Below are 27,863 nucleotides of genomic sequence, written 5' to 3' on the forward strand. Positions count from 1 at the left end.
GTCATTTCTTAACAAAGCACTTACACTTTGTTAAAAAAAAAAGATACACTTAACAAAGTGTATCTTTTTCCACTGAAAGATACACGATGGCTTTCTATCACAAATTACTTCATGGTAGATCTAATTAATTATATGTAATGGCTGCCAAATATTTCATAATAAATGTTGAGTATCTTTTATCCAAAATGCTCTGGACCAGAGGTGTTTTAGATTTCTGATATTTTTGGATTTTGAAATATTTGCATGTACATAATGTTGCTCAGGCTGGAGTACAGTGGCATCATCTCAGCTTACTGCAACCTCCGCCTCCCAGGTTCAAGAGATTCTCCCACATCAGCCTCCTGAGTAGCTGAGATCACGGGTGCATGTCACCATGCCCAGCTAATTTTTTTATTTTTAGTAGAGATGGGCTTTCGCTATGTTGGCCAGGCTGGTCTCAAACCCTGACCTCAAGTGATCTGCCCACCTTGGCCTCCCAAAGTGCTGGGATTATAGGCTTGAGCCACTGCACTGGCCTAATATGTTTCTTTTACATGGTGGTGTAATTTTTGTTAGCTCAAGTCTTTTGAAAGCAGAATTCAGCCTGTTCACATTTGGTATACACTATTGGGTCATGAGTTTGATGTTAATAAATCAACAGTATATTAATCCATTAAATGAGGTGTCTTAAACAGAAAAACACATAAAACAAGGTTATTCATTGATCAGTGCATGGAAATGTTGTGACCAGAGACTCATAGGAATCTAACCCTTTATTTCCCATGTTAGCAATGATTTAATAGTCTAATTTAGTATCTTCAGAAACTTTATGGAACATAAATACCACAAATAATGATAATTGTATATATGGAAAAGTTTATTGTGTGGTAGTCTAGTTGTTCCACTGTTTTAAAACTTTCAGTGTTATAGATGAGAATCCTCTTTGTAAGTGATTTGAAACTTCTTCTGAAGCGTTGATGAGTTTCTCTTTATTTTAGGAGTTCAAAAGTTTTACCAGAATATTCATGTGTGATTTTCAGCTAGTGCTATCTGGAATTCAGTCATTAAAGACTCAGGTTTTCAGTCAGATCATTTGTCCCTGTTATTACTTATTTATTGCTTCACCTTCATCTGTTTTGATTTTTCCTTTTTTAGAGCTCCTAGCATACTAGGGTCTTCTAGAGCTCTCTTACCTATGCCTCATGACAGTCATCTCCTTGTTATTTTTGCTGTGTTGTGAGAAAGTTCTTCCTCTTGATCTTCAGGGCTACTAATGAACATATTTCTTCTACTGAATTTTTTAATTTGAAAATAATCATTTTTAGATTGAGAGAGCCTTTTTAAAGTGCTTTATTTTAATCTCAAGTAATTTTCTTGCTTTAGGGTTAAAGATGTAATGAACCTTCAGCACTTCCCATTTCACCAACTGCCTGTTCCAGGTGTTGACCTTTTTCTTTCTCCTGGGTGCTGGGTGCACTGTCTTTGCCATTGTGTGACCTTGGCTCTGTTAATCAGAGATAAGGAACACTGTAAAGGAAACCACTTTGTGAGAAGAGATGACTTGCCAAAGGGAGGTATAGGTGATTTATAACCAATGGTGAGGAGTGGGGATACAGAAAAAATTAGGATCCTGTATAGTATTTTCTTTGTGATTACTATTAGGAGCACAGTCCATGAGGAAATCAATTGTAGGAAAATATGTGACACTGGAGTAGGGTCATGAAAAAGTAGAGCTTTAGACTTTTCCTTTTCTCCTTGCTAATTTGATCTTACTGGATCCAACTCTGATTGTTCAAATATAGACCTATAGGAATTGGAAATATCACAAATTTATTGTGTGAATTACATAATAATTGTAAAATATTTCTTAATCTAATACTGAAATTCTTTAACTTAGGAATCAGTTCCATTTTCTCTTTTATTCACCTTCTCTGTCATTTGGTAGCATCTGCAGTAATTGCTGCTGCTTTTGTTTGGGCTGAATAGATTTTAATGATGTGACTGTTATCTTGCAGGTGCTACCTATATAATAATCACCAGGCTAAGGACTGTATCGACTCCTTTGTTACTCACTGTGTTCGGGTAAGAGCTACAATTTGGATTGTCATAATGGGTACTTTAAAAATCTTGGGCTGTGGCCGGGCACGGTGGCTCATGCCTGTAATCCCAGCACTTTGGGAGGCTGAGGCAGGTGGATCACCTGAGGTCAGGAGTTTGAGACCATCCTGGCCAACAGTGAAACCCCGTCTCTACTAAAAATACAAAAATCAGCGTGTGGTGGCACACGCCTGTAGTCCCAGCTACTCAGGAGCCTGAGGTGGGAAAATTGCTTGAACCCAGGAGGTTTCAGTGAGCCAAGATCGTGCCACTGCACTGCAGCCTGGGGGACAGAGTGAGACTTTGTCTCAATAACAATAATAATAATAATAAATTGCTGGACTGTAATTCCTTCAGTGTCTGTGCTTTTTTTCATCTAATATTTCTTATTTACTTTCAGCGAATAAATAAAAACTGTCTCCTCCTAACACTTGAGTGGATGGTTTTATATCCTAAGGTCTTCTGATAGGTTATTAGCTACAGAGGCAGCCTTGGATGACCTCCCACTGCAGCCTGTGGGGACCATAGATAGGGAATGTTATGACTCTCAACTGGGAAAACAGCAGTTGCTTCCTCAAAATTTTTTGTGAATGGACATAAAACTAACTTTAAATTTTTTTTTTTTTTTTTTTAGGCGGTGTCTCGCTCTGTGGCCCAGGCGGGAGTGCAGTGGCGCAGTCTCGGCTCACTGCAAGCTCCGCCTCCCGGGTTCACGCTATTCTCCTGCCTCAGCCTCCCAAGTAGCTGGGACTACAGGCGCCGCCATCACGCCCGGCTAATTTTTTTTTTTGTATTTTTAGTAGAGACGGGGTTTCACGTGTTAGCCAGGATGGTCTCGATCTCCTGACCTCATGATCCGCCCACCTTGGCCTCCCAAAGTGCTGGGATTACAAGCATGAGCCACCGCGCCTGGCCTAACCTTAGAATATTTTTAACATCCTTGTATACTTATCTTTGTATTATATTAATGAACTGAGTTATAATAAAATTAAAATTATTGGCTGGGCATGGTGGCTCACGCCTGTAATCCCAGCAGTTTGGGAGGCTGAGGCAGGTGGATCACCCGAGGTCGGGAGTTCGAGACCAGCCTGACCAACGTGGAAAAACCCTGTCTCTACTGAAAATACAAAATTAGCTGGGCATAGTGGTGCATGCCTGTAATCCCAGCTACTCAGGAGGCTGGGGCAGGAGAATTGCTTGAACCCAGAAGGCAGAGGTTGCAGTGAGTAGAGATCACGCCATTGCACTCCAGCCTGGGCAATGAGCAAAACTGTCTCAAAAAAAAAAAAAAATTAAAATTATTAATTTAAATGAGATCACAAATTGTTTTCATCTCAAGTAATTAGGAAAAAATGCAAATCTTGTAGTGAGTTGAATTATTCATTTTTATTTAATTTTTAAAAATATTTATTTATTTATTTTAAGACAGGGTCTCCCTCTGTTGCCCAGGCTGGAGTGCAGTGATCTTGGCTCACTGCAACCTCTACCCCCTGGGTTCAAGCAATCCTCCCACCTTAGCATTCGGAGGAGCGGAGACTACAGGCTCATGGCACCACACCTGGCTAATTTTTTTTGTATTTTTTGTGGAGACAGGTTCACCCTGTTGGCCAGGCTGCTCTCAAACTCCTGAGCTCAAGTGATCCGCCCGTCTTGGCCTCCCAAAGTGCTGGGATTTACAGGCAGGAGCCACTGCACCGGGCTTCATTTTTATTTAATTAGATGTATTTCTTTTAGAGAACTCCAACAGGCAGCTTTTTTGGGTCTACTTCCAGTTACTAAATATATATTATATATAATTACATTATATATATACATCACACTCAGGTTTAGTATATTAGACTTTGAGTTCAACTTTTAAACTTATTTAAATATATAAATATATATGTTATATGATATATAATATATATTATATATCATATAATAATATACTATAGTATATACTATAGTATATAATATATAATGTATATAATATATATTATATATAATAATGTAATAGAAAGGCAGCATGGTATGGGGAAAGAAAAAACAATAGAAGACCAGAATTTATTTCATTTTTATCATTAATATTTTATCAGGCATATCACTTTTTTTAAAACTTTCCTTTTTTTTTTTTTGTTTTTTTTTGAGATGAAGTCTCACTCTGTTGCCCAGGTTGGAGTGCAGTGGCGTGATCTCAGCTTACTGCAACCTCCGCCTCCCAGGTTCAAGAAGTTCTCTGTGTCAGCCTCCCATGTAGCTGGGATTACAGGCGCCTGCCACCACGCCCAGCTAATTTTTGTATTTTTATTAGTGACGGGTTTTCACCAACAGTCACAACTGTTGACCTCATGATCCACCTGCCTTGGCCTCCCAAAGTGCTGGGATTACAGGGGTGAGCCACTGTGCCCGACCCAACTTTCCACTCTTTAGAGAGTAAAATGCTTATATCTTCTCTGACCTCTTACAGGGTAGTTACTGATCAAATGAGATAATATCTGTCACAGTATGCAAATATAAAACAGTATTATACTTTGAGAATCTTCTAACTCAGACTTACAAATCCATGTCTCTTGCCTGGTTAGTGGAATGTTACATAGTATTTTAGATGAGAACACCTTATGGAGAAAGCAGGAATAAAGAACCATAGTCAAGCTTTATGGCTATTAGCTCTTTTTAAGCTAATAATTATTAGGCATTCTGACATATTTATAGCAGCACAGGAATGTCAGCCTTGAACATTGGCTTTTGACTCAAGCAGGAAAGAAATTGTCCTTGTGAAATTGCAAGAAGATACCTAAAGATCGAAGGAAGTTATTTTTATCATATGAAAGCAAGTTTCACATGAAGCTGTTTTTTCCAGTTATTGATAAATTCTGGTGTTGAGTTCCTTAAAACAAACACCTATGTAAAATTAAAAGTATACATAGACATAATTCTTATATACACAGCATTTTTTTTCCCTTAAACCAGATTGTGAACTTGGAATGTTAAGTTTCTTTGGTACTAGGAAATTTCATATTTACGGTTGACAAATTATATGTGTATTGCAGCCATTCTGTAGTCTTATTCAGATCCATGGACATAACAGGGCTCGACAGAGAGATAAGCTTGGTCATATTCTTGAGGAATTTGCTACCTTGCAGGATGAGGTAAGAGCCAGGTTCCCCTCTCTTCTAAAATTAAATGATGCACACACTTTGTCCAGATTTTTAAAAACAATTCTTCAGAACAATATTTTGACTAATTTTTCAACATGATCCACTTTTCACTTAAAATATAACAGTTTCTTACACCAACGTTTACAAAATGAAACAGAACAATAATCCAAACTGATAGATATCTTAAATATTTATTTGATAATAGGAATAAATTATGAAATATGTATAAAATGATAGTTTTACAACAAGCTTACATTATAAAAAATATTAATACATTAATTTTAAAGTTAATTTGTGTGCAGCAGCAATATTGATAAGACCTGAAGTGTATTTGTATTTTTGTCCTTTAAAATTGATTTGGTTTAAGGCATGTTTAGGTAAATGTTAACCATTGTGAAATGAGAACTTCAAATGTAAACCTAACTAAAAATGCATTTAAAAATGTTTCTTTGGGTGGTCAGATTTAAATTTTCTGCTTATATTCTTTTTAGCTGTATGTTTTTTTAAAGTTCTCTCATTACCTTAAGAAAACAAAACGAACACAGTTTATGATATTTTATTTTAATAGGCAGAGAAGGTTGATGCAGCGCTTCACACCATGCTGTTGAAACAGGAACCCCAAAGGCAACATTTGGCCTGTTTAGGTACCTGGGTCCTTTACCATAACCTTCGCATTATGATACAGTACCTTCTAAGTGGCTTTGAATTGGAACTCTACAGTATGCACGAGTACTATTACATATATTGGTAAGAGCACAGTTTGAGTTAAAATTGGTGGTGGGTGCAATGGATAAGATCTGAGAATTCAGAGTTAATTTCACGGTACTTTTTCATTTAGTATATTTTATCTTTAGTTGTGGGACAGTTGGAAAAATTTGAAAATTAGAGCTAGATCATCTTGAGTATCTTTAAGTGCTATAATATTGCATGAGTGTATTTTTCCAAATATTTATGTAAAAATTAACAAAAAATGACTCCAAAGTAAATGGATTAATTGAAGATCATTTATTTGTTCCTATGGAGAAAAATTAACACATTTTGCCCTGAATTTGGTGGCACTAGCTGTGGATGTACTTGACAGTTAAACATCAAATTGGAATCAGGTCTGTCTTCTTGGAAGAAATCATGACCAAGGTGATCACTGGGAGCATAACTGTTTCAAACCGTGGTGCTGAGGATTCACTTCAGGAGCTTTGGAGTTGATAAAAGATGATCTTCGGCAGAGTAGTTCTTCCCTTTCACTTGCGGACAAAATAAACCTAGTAAGAGGATGTTTGGAAAAGAGGATGTTTGAGCATATTTTAGGCATGTAAAAGCTGTCATAGAAAGAAAATAAGATTGAGTGTTAATGAATTCAGTTATTTTGAATTTTTTTCTGTCTGGCACATAATTTTAAACTAATGACCTGTGTTACTCATCACAAACACTCAGGTTTAGTGTATTAGACTTTAATAGAGTTCAACTTTTAAACTTATTTAAATTTTACTTAGTAATTAAGATATTCTGTATTCTCTGAAGTCACTGCTGTGGGAGGGAAAGTAATTCTCTTCCATGCTGTTGATGTAGATTTTGTTATGAGCAGTGAAGGCTTTTGACAGACAACTCTTGCCTGTGAAAACTGAATTTGAGCATCAACTATAGCAGTATGAGAATAATTTTCCTTGCTATATATTCTTCAACATTTATATAGATAATACCAAATAATCCTTACTAACAGGTATTTATATAGCTACTTTGGATACTACATTTTGTTATTCATAGTAGACAATTCTGGTTTTGTTTTTGTTTCTGTTTTTTGAGGTGGGGTCTTGCCATGTTGCCCGGGTTGGTCCTGAACTCTTGGGTTGTCAGTCTTCCCACCTCAGCCTCTCAAGTAGGTGGGACTACAGATGTGCACCACTGCACCTGGCTACTTTTGTTCCTTTTTATAGGGGAACATGCTCAGGTTCTTTTTTTTGTGGCTTGAAGCAGCTAATGGGACGTTTGTTCTTGATTTCTCAGATCAAAATATTATTTTATATGCTTTTTTGCACAGAGAATTGGGATCTTAATTGAGCAAATAAATGAGACGCAGATAAATACTCCATTACACATTTGTCTATATACATAAGTAGATTTGTTTCTTTTCTTGTTAAAAGAACTTTAGTTCTGCCCATAAATACCCTTGTGGTCTTTTCATAATTGGTTTTGAACTGCTTTTTAATTTCAAAATTACAGATTGGGCTCCTGCATTTCCCCGAGATAACCTTTAGTTGTTTTTCATGCATACAGTCCCTGAAGCATGTGGGCTCTTTAAATCATCAGCAAAAACAGTGATTCTTAAACTTTAACATGCATCATAATCACTTGGAAAGTGCATTAATACACAAATTTTTGGGCTAAGTTCCTAGAATTCCTGACCTGTTAGGTCTAGGGTGAGACCGAATAATTTGCATTTCTAACTGGTTCTCAGGTGAACTGCTGCTGGCCCAGAGAAGACAGTTTGAGAACCATTGGTATAGAATATCAGCACTCTCTTAGACATAAATGTATATTAATTTTGATAAAGCACTTAATAAAAGATCATTGAGGTACCTGATATTTGAGAAGAAAAGGCTGCATCTTAGTTGTCCCCTTCACTCATGTGTCCTTAGGTTAGTTAAACAGAAGGTAGAAGACATCATCAGTTCCCTATAGAAATCCTTCACTTGAATTAAGATATATGAGTTGTTATGGACTCTCACATTTTGTAGGGTGGCAGGGAACAAAATTCAGTTATATGGTATAAAAGGGTACTATAGTAAATGTTTTTCTTAAATTCAGGGCCAGGAATTGTTTACTCTCCATATGAAATTATAGGCCTTATTATGTTATGAAATGCATATATATTTTTATATATATATCTCTCTCGTAGATTTGAAGACTTTTCTGGCTTAGCAGTGTTAAAGTTCTGAAAAATTAGTGTCTGGTAGAGAATGTTCTGTTTTATATTTCATTTATTAAATAAACTCAAGTAAATTGTAAATGTGAATGTTCTTAATTTTTAAGAATGATTTTATATAATGCCGATAATTTTTTATCTTTTTCTGATTTTATTTGCTTTGTGATTAAAAGAAAATATTTAAAGACTGAACTGAACTGTGTTCTGATATAATAAAAACTTAATGGGCATTCATTTGATTTGCATATGTACATGTATAATTATCAAGAAATCTTCTGGAAAGTTGTAAAATGTAGAAAGGGAAAATTAATCCTTATGTTCATTTCTTGTAAGATCTAATCTATTATCTAATGAATGATCTGTTTTTAAAGACCTAAAGCATTATTTGAAATATCTGTTGTTGTTAATATATGTGTTGATAAAGCTGTCTCATTTAGACATCTACCATTAACTAACATTTTGTATCCTTTAAGGTATCTCTCTGAATTCCTTTATGCATGGTTGATGTCAACATTGAGTCGTGCCGATGGCTCTCAAATGGCAGAGGAAAGGATAATGGAAGAGCAGCAGAAAGGCCGTAGTAGTAAAAAAACAAAGAAAAAAAAGAAAGGTGCTGTGGATTAATTTTAAACTTAAGAACAGAGTGTACTTTAATTTCTACAAATAAATAGATGGAGAGCTACTCGTGAGTTAGTCATTATATTTTAGTTCTTGTTCCTCTTTTCAGAAACTATAAGGTAGAGACTGAGTCCCAGTATCAATGACATAAGCTTTTTGGTTCCTTTCCTTGCTTTCATTTCTTTGCTGTTCTGTGTATCAGAGAATCTTTGATCAAGAAGTAGCCACGTGGAGTGTGCAAGCAAGATATCGGTGAGGGAACAAGACAGCAGGAGGCCAGTGACCTATTGACAGAGCCAGATAGCTCAGGAGGGCAGTAGTTCTGGAGCTGTGCTGTGGTAGCGGGCACCAAAAGGTGGTTACAGAGCGCCTTGAGGCATCACCCAAGAACCATGAGGACAGAGAACCGTTTCAAAGGGACTGCCCTATTGATCACTTAGGGAAGGCTATAGATATGGCTGCAATTATTATAAAATACTACTTCATATTTCCTTAGGACTTAAAGCCAGTTTGGATGGGTCATTAAATCACTGTATTTGTGGGTTTCCTATATAAGAGGTTAAATCTCTGGTGAATTCAGAAAAGTTATAATTACTTTATACTGGAATTTTATAGTATTAGCTATTTGGGGACATGATTATTATATTTTATTTGTAGATTTTGACCATAAATAAAATTTAACCTGTGGGAACACACTGAAGTTTTAATTTAGTGTACAAGCTGAAAGATTTTTTAAAATTAGATTTTCTTTTGCAGTAATGCAAGAGGGAGGAGAAAAAGATTATGGAAGATTATGTTTTTCTTTCTAATTACAGTTCGCCCATTGAGCCGAGAGATCACAATGAGCCAAGCATATCAGAACATGTGTGCTGGAATGTTTAAAGTAAGTTGTTGAAAGTGAAGTTCTTTTTGCCTTTTAGCTATATCCCTATTATATAGTTTATTTAAACTGTTTTCTGTGATTCTTTCCATATTATAATTTCACCTTTGTTTTACTTCCTGTCTGCTTGAAGATTACCTTTATTATCATTAATTTTTTCAACAACCATTTGAACCCTTGCTTATGTGTGAGACACTTTGTACTGAGTACATTGCAGGAGATACCAATTCTATATGGTCCTTGTTTGAAGTCTCTAGTGACAGGCCAGTTGATGTATCTGTGACAGGTAGTAAGAAAAGGAAGAGAGTACTTCTGATTGATGATCAGGCAAGGCTTCGTGGAAGAGATGGAATTTAGGTTTTTTAGGAGTGTATTAGGAAGAGGGTGAGCTCCACAACGAATGGCTTAAGCAAAAGCAGGTCTTTTCAAGAGGCAGTGGGTACTAACTCTTAAGTTGTACTTGGCAGTCCAAGAAATCATTTGAGGTGACTCACATTAAAATGCATAAAGCAGAACATGGACTTCTCTTTGAAAATAGGAGCTGTGCTTATGACAATTATATGTCCTCATTTCTTCAGAGGTGTTTGCTTGAAGGTTTTAAATAGCTGTTTCTTGTCTTCCATTCTGTATTGATGAGTGTTCACTTTTTTCATACTGATTTCATCTTTTTTCTTGTTCCCTTTTTCATTTAGACCATGGTAGCATTTGACATGGACGGCAAAGTACGTAAACCGAAGTTTGAGCTTGATAGTGAACAAGTTCGGTATGAACACAGGTTTGCTCCATTCAACAGTGTGATGACCCCGCCGCCAGTGCACTACTTACAGTTCAAGGTGAACCTGCTCAATGAAATTGTTATGAAATCTTTAGTCTTAGACCTTCTTAGAGAGATGCTGTTTGTACCTAGCCATCTTGTTACATTAACAGTTATTTAAATCATAAGAATAATATGAGGTAGCATATGAGGGTTGAGAATTATATATTACCTAGGAAAAAACAGGGAGATGTGCTGAATGTTTGCCCCAGTGTCTGTGTATGAGTGGATAGAAAATGTAGAATTCTTTAATAATTAGAAATGGGATTTTAGAGTTGTTCATATTAAACGTGTTTTGAATTATACTTCCCCTTCTTTTTAGGAAATGTCTGACCTCAATAAATATAGCCCTCCTCCTCAGTCTCCTGAACTGTATGTGGCAGCTAGTAAGCACTTTCAACAGGCAAAAATGATATTGGAAAATATTCCTAACCCGGACCATGAGGTGAGACTGGATTCACAGTAATTTTAGGGGAAAAGCGTGGCAGGAAATACATCTTTTACTGCTGGATGAAAGTTAATTATGAAAGTGAACTTTAATAGTGTTAGTGAATAGAACTTGTCGTGTTTCTGCGAAGGATTTCAGCTAGTTTTGTCAAACTAACCTTGTCAGACTTCAAGTTATTTTAAGAATGAGGTGATATAAATACCTGCTTTGTATAAATTTAGAAGTCAATGCAAAGACAAATTACAACTCAAAATCATAAAGTAAGAAGGATAAGCATAAGATCCAGACTGATCTGATTCATAGCTCAAAATGTTAGCATTGAAACATTTCTGTTTTAATCAGTAGTTTGTTAAAGGGGCCAGGCGTGGTGGCTCACACCTGTAATCTCAGCACTTTGGGAGGCCGAGGTGGGTGGATCACCTGAGGTCAGGAGTTTGAGATCAGCCTGGCCAACATGGTGAAATCCCATTTGTACTAACAATACAAAAAATTAGCCAGGCGTGGTGCATGCCTGTCTGTAATCCCAGCTACTGGGGAGGCTGAGGCAGGAGAATCATTTGAACCCGGGAGGCGGAGGTTGCAGGGAGCTGAGATTGTGCCATTGCACTCCAGCCTGGGTGACGAGCGAAACTCCATCTCAAAAAAAAAAAAAATTATTAAAATGTAACTAAGTCTTACATACATATGAAAAATGACCGGGTCAGTTATCACCAGAACAACCTTATTCCACTTGACCATTTAAAATAAAGGCTACTGCTTTTGAAAACTCTGAGATATCAAAATAAACTTGGAAAAAAAATTGTTTCAGGCTTTTGGTATTTTAATAATTTACCATATCCCTAATTTTATTGAAATACATTTATTTTCTAAAAGTTACTGTAACATGTACATACTGTTTTGGGAAGTATATCTTGGGACCGCTTCCATAGAGGGGTAGCTTAGCAGTGTTTGTCAAAAATCATTAATGCTTAGAGTCAGCAATTCTGCTTTTTGGGATTTATATAGAGACATGAACACATACAGGAAGTGAGAGTGACGAATATAAGAGTATTCATTGCAGCAGGATTTCTAATAGCAAAAAGTAGGAAGAAACAGTAGTATCCATCAACAGGGGACTGATAAATTATGATACATTCATACAGTGGAATACTGTGCAGCCTTAAGGAGGATGAAGAAGATCTTTATGTACTGTGATGGAATGCTCCTTATGATTTAAGAAATCTAAAAAGAAAGGTGCAGTTTAATATGGATAGTATGGTGCAGTTTCAATAAAAGGGGGCAAGGAAGCCTATATGTATGTGTGCGAGTATAAAATATCTTTATAAAGATAATATCAGAATTGGTAGTTTTGTTTCCTTCCTTGGAGGGAAGCAGAGTGCCTGGAAGAGAGATAGGAGAGACACTTTTTAAAAATTATATGTACCATCTAAGAAAATATAAAGGGGGAGTCTAAAAATTTGAGGAGCTACCTATGATGACATATTTCATTTAGTGAAACTTCATTTATTCAAAGATGAGTCTGTGCTCTTAATACTATGCTGTGCTGCCTTTTCAGGACTTTGCAGCCTAATTTTTTTGTTATTCAGGAAAGCAAGATAAGGTAGCCATTTCAATTCAGAGTTAATTGAAATGAAGTTCTATATTATTAAAAGAAATATATTTATAATTTTAAATTGCTTTTATTTAATAAAACATCAACACTTCCATTATACAAAGTTTCTATTAGTATCTGTAATTAATAAATTTTGACTGGCCACAGTGGCTCACGCCTATAATCTCAACACTTTGGGAGGCCAGGGTGGGAGGACTGCTTGAACCCACGAGTTCAAGACCAGCCTGGGCAACACAGTGAGATCTTGTCTCTATAAAAATTTAAAAATGAGCTGGGTGTGGTGGTGCACAGCCATTTGGGAGGCTGAAGTAGGAGGATTGCCTGAGCCAGGAGGTTGAGGCTTCAGTGAGCCGTGTTCTTACCACTGTACTCCAGCCTGGGTTGACAGCAGGTCTCAAAAAAGAAAAAGAGAAATTTTGACTATGAAGTTAATGTTTCAGTAGTTTTATGTTCATGTTTCAGGTTAATAGAATTTTAAAGGTTGCCAAACCCAACTTTGTGGTTATGAAGTTATTGGCAGGAGGACACAAAAAGGAATCTAAAGTGAGTACATTGTGGGAAAAATAAGTGGTCTTAGATTATTGTGAAGTTTCATAATTTTTGCAATAAGATGTGTAAATATTACAGGAAAAATTAAACCACTGAACAAAAATCATTCTAAAAATTTTAGTTCAGCAGCAAAAAATTAGAGCTTGCCATTTTGTCTTGAGATGTATATTTTGTTGAGTTAAAATTTCTAAAGTCTGCCTATACGTTTTCCATCTCCTTGCTGTGTAAATTACTGAATAACTTGGGGTAAAAAAAGAAAATTTATGTAAAGAAATTTTATGGGAGAAGTATGAGGTATTTAAAAGTCATCTGCCTTTGGGAAAGTGAATGCTTTAATAATTAAAGACTTCTTTGTAATGGCTCAGAAGAGGAAGAGTCTAAGCTTTTCTTGGTAATGTTATATCATCCATGCTACGTCATCATTTCAGAGCAGAGATTCTGCGCTGTGGAGAGGCCAGCCGCGGAGGCACCGTGGGGGCATTTGCCTGTGTGTGTTGTGCACCTTTTCTTCCATTGTTTCCTGTGATCTGCCTTCCTCCTCTCCTGCCCTGGTTTCCTACTGACTGACTCTCATCTCATTGCTTAGTTCTGTCAGTTACCTGGAACTAAAAAGTGTGCTGACCCCTGATTAACTGAATGCCTTTCCTGTGATTTTTGACTATTTATCTTTTAACTGTTCTTCGAAGATAGAAAACAGCTGGTCAGCCTGTTTTCTTATGATCTTCATAAAACTCAAAAACAAATTAATCAGTTTTTCTTCCAGGTTAGTTCCTACCTTTTTTGTCATTAACCTAGTTTTTAAAATCTATTTTGTGCTGCCTTGTTTCTAAGAACACAAGAAACTCTAAAATAAAAATAGTCTTTGTTTTGTGTACCATCTGAATATTTGTAGATACATTAATTGAGTTTCTGGTTTTCTTTAACAGGTTCCTCCTGAATTTGATTTCTCTGCTCATAAATATTTTCCTGTTGTGAAACTTGTTTGAGAGAGACTGGGAAGGTGGCCATAAAGGGGCAGAGTCTTCTTTCAGACCCAACTCTTAGAGGGCACATCACCAGGCTCCACATCACAGGAAGTGAGATGGATTTCTTGGGTAATAACTCATTATAAGGAATACTTTTAGTTTGACAGCCTTATATGACATGAATGAAAACTGCTGTTTTAAAGTGGTTTATTATGTTCCATGGAAGAAACTGGTCTTATTGAATGCATTGATGAACGTTATATGGTTTTATTACAGATTTAATCACAAATCATTTTTTATGAATGATTGAGTGAAAATAGTGTTTGTAAAGGTTAATAAATTTCTTGACAAAAAAAAAAATGCACCGCTGGAGATGAAAAACAGTAGGTCTTTGTCCATGTTAAGAACTGAAGAAGGTGTATGCTCTTTAACATTTGAGTAGTTCCAAAAACGTTATCCAAAAGAAGTTTCAAATCAAGGGATTAACTAAACACTTGTATGAGATTTTGGTAAAATACATTTAGAAGGGATTTTTGGGAGGGCCTCTAAATTACATGAAAATTGTGATTTTTATGTCATGACATCACAAATTATATATCTGTAAGAATACAGATATGTTAAAAAAAATCCTTTTAGCACTTTTAAAAGATTATACATTGTTTGCTGGTGACATTCAAAAAGGAGGCAGATAGAAATGTATATAGATTACAATTTAGGACTAGGTTTAAATGTGGTGTACTCCTTTTTGTTTACTTCATATTCAGTTTAACCCATGAAACATTTTCAAATGGGTGTCTGTTCAGTATCCTCTGGCTTTGAAAAACTGACTACATCCCCCTGTGCTTGCAAGTGCCTGCTGCCAGAGGCCCTCCCCTTCCTTTCCTGCTTGTCCTGTGTCTGCTCTGATGTTTGCGGTGGCAGCTTTCTAGGCCTCTTGGGCCTTCCTTTTTGTCCTCTGTAGCAGGCAATACTCTTAGCAAAATGAGTTACTCTGTGGTGTAAATTGGCTTTGGTGGCTTAGCCTAAGACTAGTGACAGTTTTATATTTGGTCCGTGGTTAAAAGGGTTCTCAGCTTCAAATATCTTAACTCTGATTTGGTATCTTTCATAAAAACATGATAGTATAGTGAAACTTTTCTGGCAGTACTTTAAAGCAGCTAACCTGACTGAACTTGCTAAGGGTGTTCCTGTTGCCCCTCTTTGCAGCTAATGAGCTCTCTTGTCTCTCCTTTCCAAGAGCGGTAATACTTGTGTTATTCAAGAACAGCCATTAGGTGTCCTGAAATTTCAGAACCGAAAAATCTTTAAAAAAAATTTTTTTTTAAGTAGCCTGTACAATAGAAACTTCAATTATGGAGAGACAAAGAGTATACCTGTTACTGATGTAGTTACTTTGTTGAGAATGAAAACACTGTTTCTGGCTGGTAATTACTGAATGCTTTAAACAAAAAAAGGCAAAGGAATGGTAGGAAATAGGCAAGACAAGAAACAAAGAATCAAAAGAAAAAGCAAAGAGGAAAACAGAATGAGCATGGACATTTGGCAAACAACCAAGAAGAGAGCCTGAAGCAAGTTAGAAAGCTGAGAAATTATTATTCTTTCCCAGTGGCCAAGATACAAAGTATAAAAAATATGTCCCCCTTAAAAGCAAAAAAAGGAATGTAGATTAATGCAACAAGGGCCCTGCTAGATGATGGGATCACTTTTAATTAAGAGGGTGTGCTGGCATTTTTTAGCTACTATGTCTGATTGGGTCTGCTGGTATAGACGAGCATCTGGGTTATTTTGAAGTAGGTCTTCCTAAGTAAAAGTTTTCCTATTAACCCATTATCAACTAAAAAAAGATTGATTAGTGTTAGATTTATCAGTGTATGTTACTGACAGAATCATGTGGTTTCCTTTAAGTAGCTTTAATTTTTGGTTTTTAGTTTGTTTAGAGAGGAGGTTTCACTATGTTGCCCAAACTGACCCAAACTTGTGGGCTCAAGCAGTCCTCCTGCCTCAGCCCCCAGAGTAGCTGGGATTATAGGCAAATGCCTGCTTGGCTAGTTTTTGTTTTTAAACAGCAGGTTTCTAATTATAAAAACAAATTTGCCATTTTATAATTTTTAAAGTAATCTGCCATTCAAGGTACTTACTGAAAAAAGCAATAGGAGAAATAAGACAGTCTCCTGTCATGGAGCTTTTATCATCTTACGACAAATACAGAAAAGCAACAGGTATTGAAAATGCAGTGAAGAATATGCTGTATGCTGGGTAGGAGAACCGCCCCACGTGAAACTTTAGGTGACAAATCCCCATTGCATCTATTCAGGAGGCACTGCTGGGAAAAGGGTCCCAGACAGAACGTGCACAGGCTTGGAGGGGAGAGGGTAGCAGCCTGGCCGAAGTATAGAGCAGGAAAAGGATGGCAGAGATGAGAGACAAGGAGAAGCCGATACCCAAAACCCTGGGAGGCCACAGAAAGATTTTGGACTTTATTCTGATATTGGTAGATTCTACTGAAGGCTTGTATGCAGGGACATGATGGGATCAAGTCAAATCTGCTTGCCTGAGAATGGTTGAAAAGGGAGGCAGGGAAGCCAGTCATGTGAGAGAAAATGTTGGTCTTAACGAAGGTAGTGGCAGAGCAGGTGGAAGAAAGTGGATGAAATCAAATGTTTTCAGAGGTACAGCTAATGGGACATGGTGAATGAGAGTTTCTGCCAAAATCAAGGATGATTTTTCAGAAATTTTTTTGGCTTTGGCAGCTAGACGATGGTGGTGCCACTTGTGTAGATATCTAGGCAAGGTAGGAGACCAGGTTTGGGATAAAGATTGCTTTAGACATTGAGATATCTTTGGGACATCCTGGTGAAGATGGCAGGTAGTTTGGTCTCGAACTGGGAGGTGCCATCTGGGGTGGAGATGAACTGAGGACTCAGTAACTATAGTCACTGTAATTTTCTGGGGGTTGCCATTGCTCAGGGAGCTCCTAGAGTAAGGGACTGAGATAGGTCCCAAGGAATAGACTTGGGAGGGCCAGGGAATGGGGAGGCCACTGAGGTGGTGGGACAGGCTGCAGGGAAGAATACCTCAAAATCATACGAGGCCACTCTTTGACAAGTGTGCCTGTTTCACCGTTTTGTTTGCACAAGACTCTTAAGACAGTATATTGCCTTAAATAAAGTGCACCCTGTTTGGAAAAGTTCAGGAGAGGTGGGTGTTTTCCTTGTTCCTCTTTGGCTATGCTCTGGGCACTGGAAAAAGCCTGCAAAGGAGACTTACCAGGAAAATAAGCAGAATGAGGGCCATATGCCGCTCAAAGGCCATTAAGAGAAGGACTGAAAAGAGCCCATTGAACTTGGCAAGTAAAGATTGCTGGCGACTGGGGCGAGCTCTTTCTTGAAGGGGTGGGGCAGAAGCTGGAAAGTCAGTTGAGGTGTAGACCATGCAGTGAGGAAAGAGCGACTCAACTGGGCTTGAAGAACTGACTTCCCCATATTCATACTTGCCCCACTCTATTCGTGGAGTGGCTAGTATGATCTTAAAAGATCATAAAATGCAAGCATGGTCACTTGACAACTCTACTTAAAATCCACTGTTCTCTAATGAATGACCTAGTCTTTACCCAGAATGCCAGTTTGATCCCTTCTGCCTCTCCTACTTCGTTTCTGCCCTCTCCATTTGGCCCCTCAGGCTGCAGCCACATTGGCCCCCTGAGACCCCCAAGCCTTTAGTATCAAATTTTGGAGACTCACATGAAGTTATTATGCAACAGCTCTGAGTCTTTAAACTGATCACGAGATCAGGAGATTGGGACCATCCTGGCTAACAAAGTGAAACCCCATTTTCTACTAAAAATACAAAAAATTAGCCGGGCATGGTGACATGCATCTGTAGTCCCAGCTACTCGGGAGGCTAGGACTACAGATGCGTGTCACCAGAGGTGACTGTTGTATTTTGTTGGAACAGCCCACAGCCCTCTCCATTGTTGACTGAATCTGTCGTGATCCCTAGGGCAGCCTGGAGAAAGCGTGCAGAGTGCACAAGTGCTGAGCACAAAGCTTTCAGGGTACTGTGGATTGAAGACGTTGTACTGACAGCCCATTTCATTCCACAGGTTTAAGGCAAACTGCCATCCTTAGTCCACAGTTTGAGGGTGGATTCTTTAAGGATCTAATAGAGGATGAAGGGGAAAAGCAAAAAACAGAGCTGTGACAAGTTTTAAAAGTTGAACAGAACATTTTATTTCTCAGCAATTCTATGCGTACAAATTAAACATGAGATGAATAGAGACTTTATTGAGAAAGCAAGAGAAAATTCCTATCAATCAATCAATCAACCCCAAGGAGGACTCAAAGTGAGGTTGGAAGAGGACTTAGAAGAGTATGAAAGTACTCTATTTTATCTAAGTTGCCTTTTCTGGGTGGGAAAGTTTAACCTTAGTGACTAAGGACATCAGATATGAAGAATGTTTAAGTTGGAGGTGGCAACGTGAACTGCATACAGGGCCTGCTTCAGTGACTGTGTGCCTGTAGTCCCAGCTACTCGGGAGTCTGTGTGAGGCCAGGGGTGCCAGCGCACCAGCTAGATGCTCTGTAACTTCTAGGCCCCATTTTTCCCCTCTGAAAATAAGAGGGTTGGATCAAACGATCTCTGGGGCCTTAGCATCTCAAATCCTGTGGATCCTCCTACTTACCCCTTAGAGAGCCTTACTGGGAAGTCGGTCATTAATGATGTGGCCAGTTATTTGCAAGTGGTAAAAGCCTATTTACCATAAATAATACTAAGAACCAACTCAAGTCAAACCTTAATGCCATTGTTATTGTGAATTAGGATTAAGTAGTAATTTTCAAAATTCACATTAACTTGATTTTAAAATCAGTTTTGTGAGTCATTTACCACAAGCTAAATGTGTACACTATGATAAAAACAACCATTGTATTCCTGTTTTTCTAAACAGTCCTAATTTCTAACACTGTATATATCCTTCGACATCAATGAACTTTGTTTTCTTTTACTCCAGTAATAAAGTAGGCACAGATCTGTCCCCAACAAACTTGCCCTCTCATGCCTTGCCTCTCACCATGCTCTGCTCCAGGTCAGCCCCCTTTTGGCCTGTTTGTTTTGTCAAAAACCTAATCTGCTTCTTGCTTTTCTTGGTAATATATATTTAGGGAAGATGTTGCTAAAACCTCATCTGCTTCTTGCTTTTCTTGGTAATATATATTTAGGGAAGATGTTGCTTTGCCCACACACGAAGCAAAGTAAATACAGACCACAAATGTTCAAATTCTAAGCCACTTAATAGCGTTTTGTACATTAAAAATGATAAGGGTTATTATACAAGTAGCCTTTTTAAAAATTCTCACACAGAACAGCTTTGTATTTAGACTTAAAGCTGTTGCTACTTTGCTAGTGACGTTTGTGTTAACAGTCAGTGCTCTAGGCCATTGATTGATTGTCAGAATCAGAAGTGACTACACAAGAGCATTAGCCAGTCAGTCTTTCAGTGAGAACAGGTAACAGGCTGGCACCAGCACTTGGCACAGCACGTGGACAGGAGGACGCCAGACGGAACCCAGAGTTCTCTGTCTCTCCTTCACAGCAGATGGACTCTTCTATAGGTGGCTGTTAATTTACACAAAGTTATATTCCAGAATCAGGAAGCCCCACTGTCGCCAACACTTGAAGGAGAACTATGTTCCATTTTTGGTGTTGAACTTCTCATGAAATACCTACTACCAAAAATTGTGACACCTTATTAGACACTTCCAAAGTACCCCCCAAAAGCTGTTTAAAAGACCATTCCATTTTTTCCTACACAAAGTACATACTAAAATTTCACAATAATCATCTTTAGATATACATTTTATTTAGTACATTTCACAGTTTTCAGTATTCAGTCTCTCATGAACATTTTATAGTCATCTCTTCGGCCCTGTTGTGAATTATGTGATTCCAATTCAATTCAGAGTGTATGATTCCGCTTTTCACGCTGATCAAGTAAATTTATGGTGTCTCTTTTCTGATCTTCAACATTAAAAACTAAAAAGAAAAACATAATATTCTATAGCGTATTAAATGAGATACTAGCCCTAGGCAGGTCCCATTTTCTTATCAATTTCTAGAAACTGTCATAAAGAGGACTGTATCTCCCACAGCAACACTGTAATTGGGAGTTGTATTCCTCATCAAGGACAAGATGGCAACGGTGATATGGGAGGGGGACAGGGAAGTGCTGGGTAGAGAAGGGCAGGGTCACTGGCAAGGGCTCCACCCTCAGGCCTGTGCCCATGGACCTAATGAGAACAAGGACTCCTGTCTTCTTGCCCAAATGTTGCATTTTCCAAGACCACTCTGGCTTGCCATGCCACCCATTCTGTGCCTATAAAAACCCTGAGACCCCAGCGGGCGCACACACACAAGCGGCTGGACATCGAGAGGAACACACTGGCAGAAGAACACATCGAAAGACGCTGGCAGGCCATTGATGGTGGAACGATTCGGACGCCAAGGGAAATTCGGCCAAGGACAGTAGGAGGAGATCCCGGATGCTGAGCAGCCAGACTCCAGAGGAAGACTACCTTCCCATGCTATCCCCCTTCTGGCTCCCCAGCCATCTGCTGAGAGCTACTTCCACCACTCAATAAATCTTGCATTCATTCTCCAAGCCCACATGATCTGATTTTTTCAGTACACTAGGGCAAGAACCTGGGATACAGAAAGCCCTCTGTCCTTGCGATAAGGCAGAGGGTCTAATTGAACTGATTAACACAAGCCGCCTGTGGACAGCTAAGCTGAAAGAACGCACTGCAACACACACCCAATGGGGCTCCAGGAGCTGTAACCACTCAACCCTAGATGCTGCCGGCGGGGTTGGAACCCATCCTCCCCACAACCTGCCCGTCTGCATGCTTCCCCTAGGGGTTTGAGCTGTGGGGCACTGAAGAAGACAGCCATACCCCCATTGCATGCCCTGTGAAGGGGATAAGGGAACTTTTTTTTTTTTTTTTTTGAGACGGAGTCTGGCTCTATCACCCAGGCTGGAGTGCAGTCGTGCGATCTCAGCTCACTACAAGCTCCACCTCCGGGGTTCACGCCATTCTCCCGCCTAAGCTTCCCGAGTAGCTGGGACTACAGGCGCCCGCCACCACGCCCGGCTGATTTCTTTTTGTTGTTGTATTTTTAGTAGAGGCGGGTTTTCACCCTGTTAGCCAGGATGATCTTGATCTCCTGACCTTGTGATCCGCCCGCCTCAGCCTCCCAAAGTGCTGGGATTACAAGCGTGAGCCACCGCGCCCAGCTGGAACTCCTCCCCTTTCAAAGTGTCCAAATGGATGACCAACAATGTGCCATGAAACAAAGCTGAAGCACCTAAAGATTCCATACTTGTTTGTAACAGTGACATAATGCCCCATATGCCATAGAAAATGGACAGTATCAAGTGCACTCATGACATTTTAAATATAATCAACACGCTCCTGTGTGGCGAGACTCCCTTGCTACTGCACTTCTAATGGCACACGCTGCCTCCTGAGAGCTGTCCACAGCTTCAGACAGCTCTTGTGACTCCAAAGCTCTCCCTTTACAGAGCTGATGCCTGTATGTAGCTTCTACCATCTGGTCTTACTCTATCCTTTAACACACAGAAAACATAAAAAGGCACATCACAAATAAAACCACGGTCTTGATTTATAACTATGGCACATTAAATGGTAGCTTAATGACCATTAAATAACTGCCATATTAAATTAATGGTATCTGTTAAAGGCTCTAATAAAGTTGGAGCTAATGCTTTTTTCTTCTAATTTCCCAGGAGCAAGTAAGGTCTCACTATTTCAATGACACAATCTTAAAATAATGTTGAAGCTGATGTTGACATTTCTTCAGCTTCTTCAAAGAGCTGACAAGGCACTCATTTTCTTTACCTTACCTACTTACTTTGTTTAAAACCTTGCACAAGGTGAAGTCCTTAGGACACCTGAGTGTAGGGAATGAGAGATCCAAAAAGGCTTCACTGCAAAGCCAATCATTTAGTAGGAAACTAGGCCCAATTTAAAAGGTTGTTAGAGCCAGGGTGGTGGCTCACACCTGTAATCCCAACACTTTGGGAGGCTGAGGCAGGCAGATCACCTGAGGTCAGGATATCGAGACCAGCCTAGTGGACATGGTGAAACTCTGTCTGTACTGAAAATACAAAATTAGCTGGGCATGGTGGCATGAGCCTGTAATCCCAGCTCCCAGCTACTCAGGAGGCTGAGGCAGGAGAATCACTTAAACCCAGGAGGTGGAGGTTGCAGTGAGCCAGGACTGTGCCATTGCACTCCAGCCTGGGCAAAAAGAGTGAGACTCTGTCTCAAAAAAAAAAAAAAAAAAAGTTAGAATAGAGGTAAGACCACTGTCTGGTAAGACCAGACCGTGAAACATGCTCAAGAACATAAATGAGTGGAGTCAATGACAACAGAGAGTTTGTATTTGCTTCAAAGTCTGGCTGCTAGTGTATTTTGCCATTTGCCTTTTTAAAAAATTGCCTAAACGAAGACAGCTGAAAATTCAAATTAGGACTTGGATTCTAAAAATTCCAAACAACTCTGCCAACTGAAACAACTGACATCCTGGAGAAATATAAAAGATAATTTTTAGGGGGACATTGTTGAAAAATCAGACAAGCACAGATTGAGGGACTTTCAACCAAATAACTGAGCCACTACCCTTCAAAAAAGACCAACAACATAAATGATAAACTGCTCCACGATAAAGAACACTAAAGAGGTCTGACAATAAATGCAGCGTATAATCCTGAACCAGAAAAAAAGACATGAATTGGACACTCACTAAATTTCAACAAAGTCTACAGATTAGATAATAGCATTGTACAAACATTAATTTCCTTATTTTGGTAATTTTACTGTGGTTATATAAGATGTTAACATTTGGGGAACCTGGGTGAAGGGTATACAGAAATTTTTTGCTTTTTAAAGAAGTCTAGATTATTTCAAAATGAAAAGGTAAAAAAAAAGTAAGTATTAAAACATTAAATGAATAGTGCATTGCCCAGATGGTAATAAAAGAAGGCATTGTTAGCCAGACGTGGTGGCTTACGCCACCCAGCACTTTGGGAGGCCAAGGCAGGCGGATCATGAGGTCAGGAGATGGAGACCATCCTGGCCAATATGGTGAAACCCCGTCTCTAATAAAAATACAAATATTAGCTGGACGTGGTGGTGCGCGCCTCTAATCTCAGCTGCTCGGGAGGCTGAAGCCGGAGAATCGGTTGAACCCGGGAGGCAGAGGTTGCAGTGAGCCGAGATCGCACTACTGCACTCCAGCCTGGGCAACAGAGTGAGACTCCATCTGAGGAAGAAAAAAAAAAAAGGGCATCGGCAGGATCAGCAAGGCCGAAACTAAAGTGAAGTAGTTGTTACGACGACTCCTGCTGCCCTGAGGATTTCTGCTGAATTCTGACGTTTATGATGATATTTTAAAAGTAGTTACCCTCAGAGAAGATGGGGAAGTAATTCATAGTCATGAAAACTGTTAAATAAAAAGGAAAGAAATCAAGCATTTATCCTATCTACCTTATACAAACAATACCACTGAGGTTTTTTTTTTTTCCCCCTGAGAGTTTCACTCTTGTTGCCCAGGCTGGAGTGCAATGTCACAATCTCGGCTCACTGCAACCTCTGCCTCCTGAGTTCACGCGATTCTCCTGTCTCAGCCTCCCAAGTAGCTGGGATTACAGGCATGTGCCACCACGCCTGGCTAATTTTCTTGTATTTAGTAGAGACGGGGTTTCACCATGTTAGTTAGGCTGGTCTCAAACTCCTGACCTCAGGTGATCCACCATCCTCGGCCTCCCACAGTGCTGGGTTACAGGTGTTAGCCACCACGCCCAGCTGAAGTGTCTATTTCTAAGAACATTCCAGTTAACAAATAACATAAAAATGAATTGATACAAGCATTGACCATCAACTGGCATCACAAAAAGAAAGACGCCAGGTTGCAGTCAGCCAAGATCGTGCCACTGCACTTCAGCAAGGGTGACAGAGCGAGACTCCATCTCAAAAAAAAAAAAAAAAAAAAAAGACGCCAGACATGATGTGCATCCCGATGAAAGAACAAAAGAACACACCACCACTCATCTTACCGAGGGCTTGAGCCTGGACCTGAGTCTCATCAAGTCTCTGGGTGTAGCTGCCACTCTACAGAAAACAGAGACCAGGAGAACTCGCTCAACTCCCCCATGACTCTATAATCAGCAGTATTCAGGCTGTGGGAAACTACAGTCACATGGCTTGGATTCTTTTGTTGTTGTTGTTGAGATGGATTTTCACTCTTGTTGCCCAGACTGGAGTGCAGTGGTGCGATCTCAGCTCACTGCAACCTCTGCCTCCCGGGTTGAAGCGATTCTCTTGCCTCAGCCTCCCGAGTAGCTGGGACTACAGGCGCCCACCACCATGCCTGGCTAATTTTTTCTCTTTTTAGTAGAGACGGGGTTTCACCGTGTTAGCCAGGATGGTCTCAATCTCTTGACCCAGTGATCTGCCTGCCTTGGTCTCCCAAAGTGCTGGGATTACAGGTGTGAGCCACCACACTTGGCCCAGAAAAATGAATTTTAAGAAAGAATACTATGAGTCCATAGTGACACCAAAACAAACAAGTGTGTTGGAGGAGGGAGAGGAGTTCCTTAAAAAATGTCAGGTAATAAATGTGCTGTGATGGCAGCGTGTAAAATGTCACCATTTGGGCAATGTTCATCAATGAATGGTAAAGCTACACAAGTTCAAAGCATCCTCTTCTAGATGACGTATTAATATCGAAAGGAAAATGGCCTTCTGAGACCTTGTGGGCACCACGTTAGCTAAGGGATCAACCAACCACCTGTAGGACCACCTGCTGTTATGCCTCCTGGGGAGAAGCAAGAATTCATCAGCCTGAATCCATCACAAGCAAACAGACAAGGCCAGAGTTTGATACATTCTACAAGATACTGGCCTGGACTCTTCAAAAATTCAAAATAATAGTACAAAGGGCAGCTTTCATAGCTGCTTGGAAGCTCTATGCACATACTGGGGCTTTTCATCTGGGAGGCAGACTGATCAAGTAGTGACCTAGCCATTTTGTTGGGAAATCCCTAAATGTCACTGAAAAATCATCCTACTTAAAGACTTGAGCCACACTGAATATGTTTCTAGAAACGATGCAGACTTTCCGAATGGTTTTCATCACCTTGGGCTTCTCAACCCTCACTTCCCTCCACTGCCCCTGGTTTAAAAGCTCCTAAAGAACAGATGATCTCCTTGAAATGACCCATTAATTACAATATAATTTTGGGGATTCATTGGATAATCACGGTGAAGGACCAGAAAAGAGAAATGAAAGGTGACCTTGTCACCGACGTAGGCCCCATTCTTACCATCTATGTTTCTGTCATTCCCTGCCAGGGCTGCTTGCTTGTCTGTCTCAGATTCCGCTTCATTTTCATCCATGTTGTAGTCGTCATCTCTCAGTTTCTGCTGGTTTCTCCCTGTAAAATGAGTACATAAAACATAAGCTACATCATTTCTGTCTGGATGTCACAGGACTATCAGCACAGGTGCTGGGGGTTAGCCTTACTTGCTCACAATCAGATCTGTCTGCTGCCTCTCTGGAAATGGTAGGGACGCATGGGCTGGCTTCCAGGACAAGCACATGCATTATGTGTACTCCACTTGGACTCGGAATCTACAGACAGCATGGCCCTAAATACAAGGGTGCATTCTAGGCGGAACATGGAGAAACTAACAACCCAAATCTCAATTTTTTAAAGAGATAATCAACTCTAAGATAAAAGAAAGGTGCCACTGTTTTAGGAAGGAATGGATATCTACAGCTAATGACAGCATCTCCTTAGAATGGAGAGAGGAAATGGAGCTGCCACTGTGAGCCACGTGAGAAGGTGTCCCTCATACTTAGAACATGAGAGCACCCATTACTCTATTCATCCCTGGAGTGGGCAGCAGCCAGAGAAGATGAGGACAAAAGGCTTTCAAGAGACCTACTCAAAGGGTTTAACTTACATATTTTATATGTGTATGCAGGCTGGTAAACAAAATCTTTTTTTTTTTTTTTTTGAGATGGAGTCTCGCTCTGTCACCCAGGCTGGAGTGCGGTGGCGCAGTCTCGGCTCACTGCAACCTCCGCCTCCGGGGTTCAAGCGATTCTCCTGCTTCAGCCTCCTGAGTGGCTGGGATTACAGGCACGTGCTGCCATGCCCAGCTAATTTTTGTATTTTTAGAAGAGATGGGGTTTCACCATATTGGCCAGGATGGTCTTGAACTCCTGACCTCATGATCCGCCCACCTCGGCCTCTCAAAGTGCTGGGATTACAGGCATGAGGCACTGCGCCCGGCCAAACAAAATCTTTTTTAAAAGTGCACACCTCGAAAAGCAGCTCTAGTCTCTTTATCTGGCTCACTGCCTGGGGTGGAAACTGCACAGGCCTATGTGTCCAGCACGTTTCTTCAAATGAGGTCACCACACCTGCATCCAGAAGCAGGTGCATCCTGCAGGCACTGTGGCATCTCAGGCCCACCTTTGTTACGCTTTGTGACCAGCCGCTGAGGGGTCTGACACTGGAGCGCCACAGGCTGAGCGAGCCAGTGGGATCTCCCCGCCTCACACACCACAAGCATCTTCTTGCTGGGTGAGCACGGAACACAAGGACAGAGCAGGGATACTTAGGGGGAGGCTGACAAAATGCAATTCTTTAACTGGAACTTGGACACATTCTTCAGTTAAGACACTGAAGTGAAAATTAGATTTAAATGGAATCAAGGTAACTTCTGCAAATAAGTGTATTCTCCAACTTCTGTGACTTGGTCCACCCCAGAGCGCAGGTGTCATGTCCTCAGAAGTGTTCCTGGCTCAGGTGGGAAGGACATTTTCCATATCTGAAGGGACTGAAATACATCCCAGAATAGTCGGTTGATCTCCAATTCCTACCCTTTATTTCTTTAAAAAGAAAAGAGTCAACCAAACCAAAAAGGAGTGATTCACATGTCATTTTTTCTCAATGTTCACATATGCATTAACCTTCATCTACCCAATATTCCTTCCTTCCTTCATTCATTCATTCACTAGGCACTGATTGTCTAATTGGCACCAGACACTGCAGAACGGTGGACATACAAAGATGGGGCATGTGGCCTGCCTGCAAGGAGGGGGCGTCCACTTGATGCTAAGCACCCATGTGCAGGCCACCCACTTGCAAGGTCCCCTCGACTCCCTGCCAATATTGCATCTAAAACCTCGAGTTCTAGAGCATATGCTGCTCTTCCTTCCTGCCTCCCTCTTGATAACGAATAAGAAACCTTCAAACGAAAAGGAATTGGCAAATTGTGGACTGCTGTTTGGTAAAATTCAGGGTGATATGTTAGTGCTGGGAAAGAGATCGAGGTGGGCTGGGTGTCTGGTGGAAGGGAGTCCACAGCGGCCCCCGAAACTTCACACCCACCTTCCCCGGCAGCTTCCTGCTCCTCCTCCTGTCCGTCGGGGATGACAAGCTGGTCTCGCTCAGGGCCCTCCATCTCTGGATTTTCCTGGCTCACTGACAGGGCAGCCTGCACCTGTGGGGTCTGGCCCAGTTCTCTGGCTCCCCCGAAGCCTCTTCCACCTACAGGTCTGTCTTCCACCACCTGCTCCCGGCCTGGCTCCTGCGGCAGCCCCAGCCTGTCCCTCTGAGGCTCCTCCTCATTCACCACCTGGATCTCATTGGTTTCCTCTGTGCACAGAACACAGTTAGCTGTGACCTTGCCAGCATTTGATTTAAAAAAAAAAAAAAAAAAAAAAGCAAAACCTGGTGCCACTCAATTCCCAGA

The 27,863-nt window shown here is 40.1% G+C and overlaps 2 protein-coding genes across 7 annotated transcripts in view; one reads left to right on the forward strand and one right to left on the reverse strand.

Moving 5' to 3' along the window:
- The window catches only part of NAA35 (N-alpha-acetyltransferase 35, NatC auxiliary subunit), an 81,599-nt gene extending 67,220 nt beyond the window's left edge, over window positions 1-14,379 (forward strand). For all 3 annotated transcript variants that reach the window (XM_004048193.5, XM_055350690.2, XM_019033627.4), the window contains exons 15-23: window positions 1,995-2,061; window positions 5,106-5,204; window positions 5,782-5,960; window positions 8,607-8,743; window positions 9,567-9,634; window positions 10,324-10,464; window positions 10,768-10,890; window positions 12,968-13,048; window positions 13,981-14,379. In XM_004048193.5, the coding sequence (XP_004048241.1) occupies window positions 1,995-2,061; window positions 5,106-5,204; window positions 5,782-5,960; window positions 8,607-8,743; window positions 9,567-9,634; window positions 10,324-10,464; window positions 10,768-10,890; window positions 12,968-13,048; window positions 13,981-14,040 (955 nt within the window). In that variant the 3' untranslated portion in view covers window positions 14,041-14,379. The remainder of the gene's footprint in view (window positions 1-1,994; window positions 2,062-5,105; window positions 5,205-5,781; window positions 5,961-8,606; window positions 8,744-9,566; window positions 9,635-10,323; window positions 10,465-10,767; window positions 10,891-12,967; window positions 13,049-13,980) is intronic.
- GOLM1 (golgi membrane protein 1) overlaps window positions 6,204-27,863 on the reverse strand; it is an 86,670-nt gene continuing 65,010 nt past the window's right edge. Inside the window, exons 8-10 of one of the 4 annotated variants that reach the window (XM_019033629.4) lie at window positions 27,500-27,766; window positions 25,421-25,531; window positions 6,204-6,472 (exon numbers count right to left, since the gene is read on the reverse strand). In XM_019033629.4, coding sequence (XP_018889174.3) covers window positions 6,393-6,472; window positions 25,421-25,531; window positions 27,500-27,766 — 458 coding nt within the window. In that variant the 3' untranslated portion in view covers window positions 6,204-6,392. Of the gene's footprint in view, window positions 6,473-18,223; window positions 23,359-25,420; window positions 25,532-27,499; window positions 27,767-27,863 lie in introns of those variants that run through there. The other 3 variants (XM_019033631.4, XM_063696505.1, XM_063696506.1) reach the window with 3 other exon arrangements.

Source organism: Gorilla gorilla, chromosome 13 (genome assembly GCF_029281585.2).
Source record: "Gorilla gorilla gorilla isolate KB3781 chromosome 13, NHGRI_mGorGor1-v2.1_pri, whole genome shotgun sequence".
NCBI classification, from domain to species: Eukaryota; Metazoa; Chordata; class Mammalia; order Primates; family Hominidae; genus Gorilla; species Gorilla gorilla.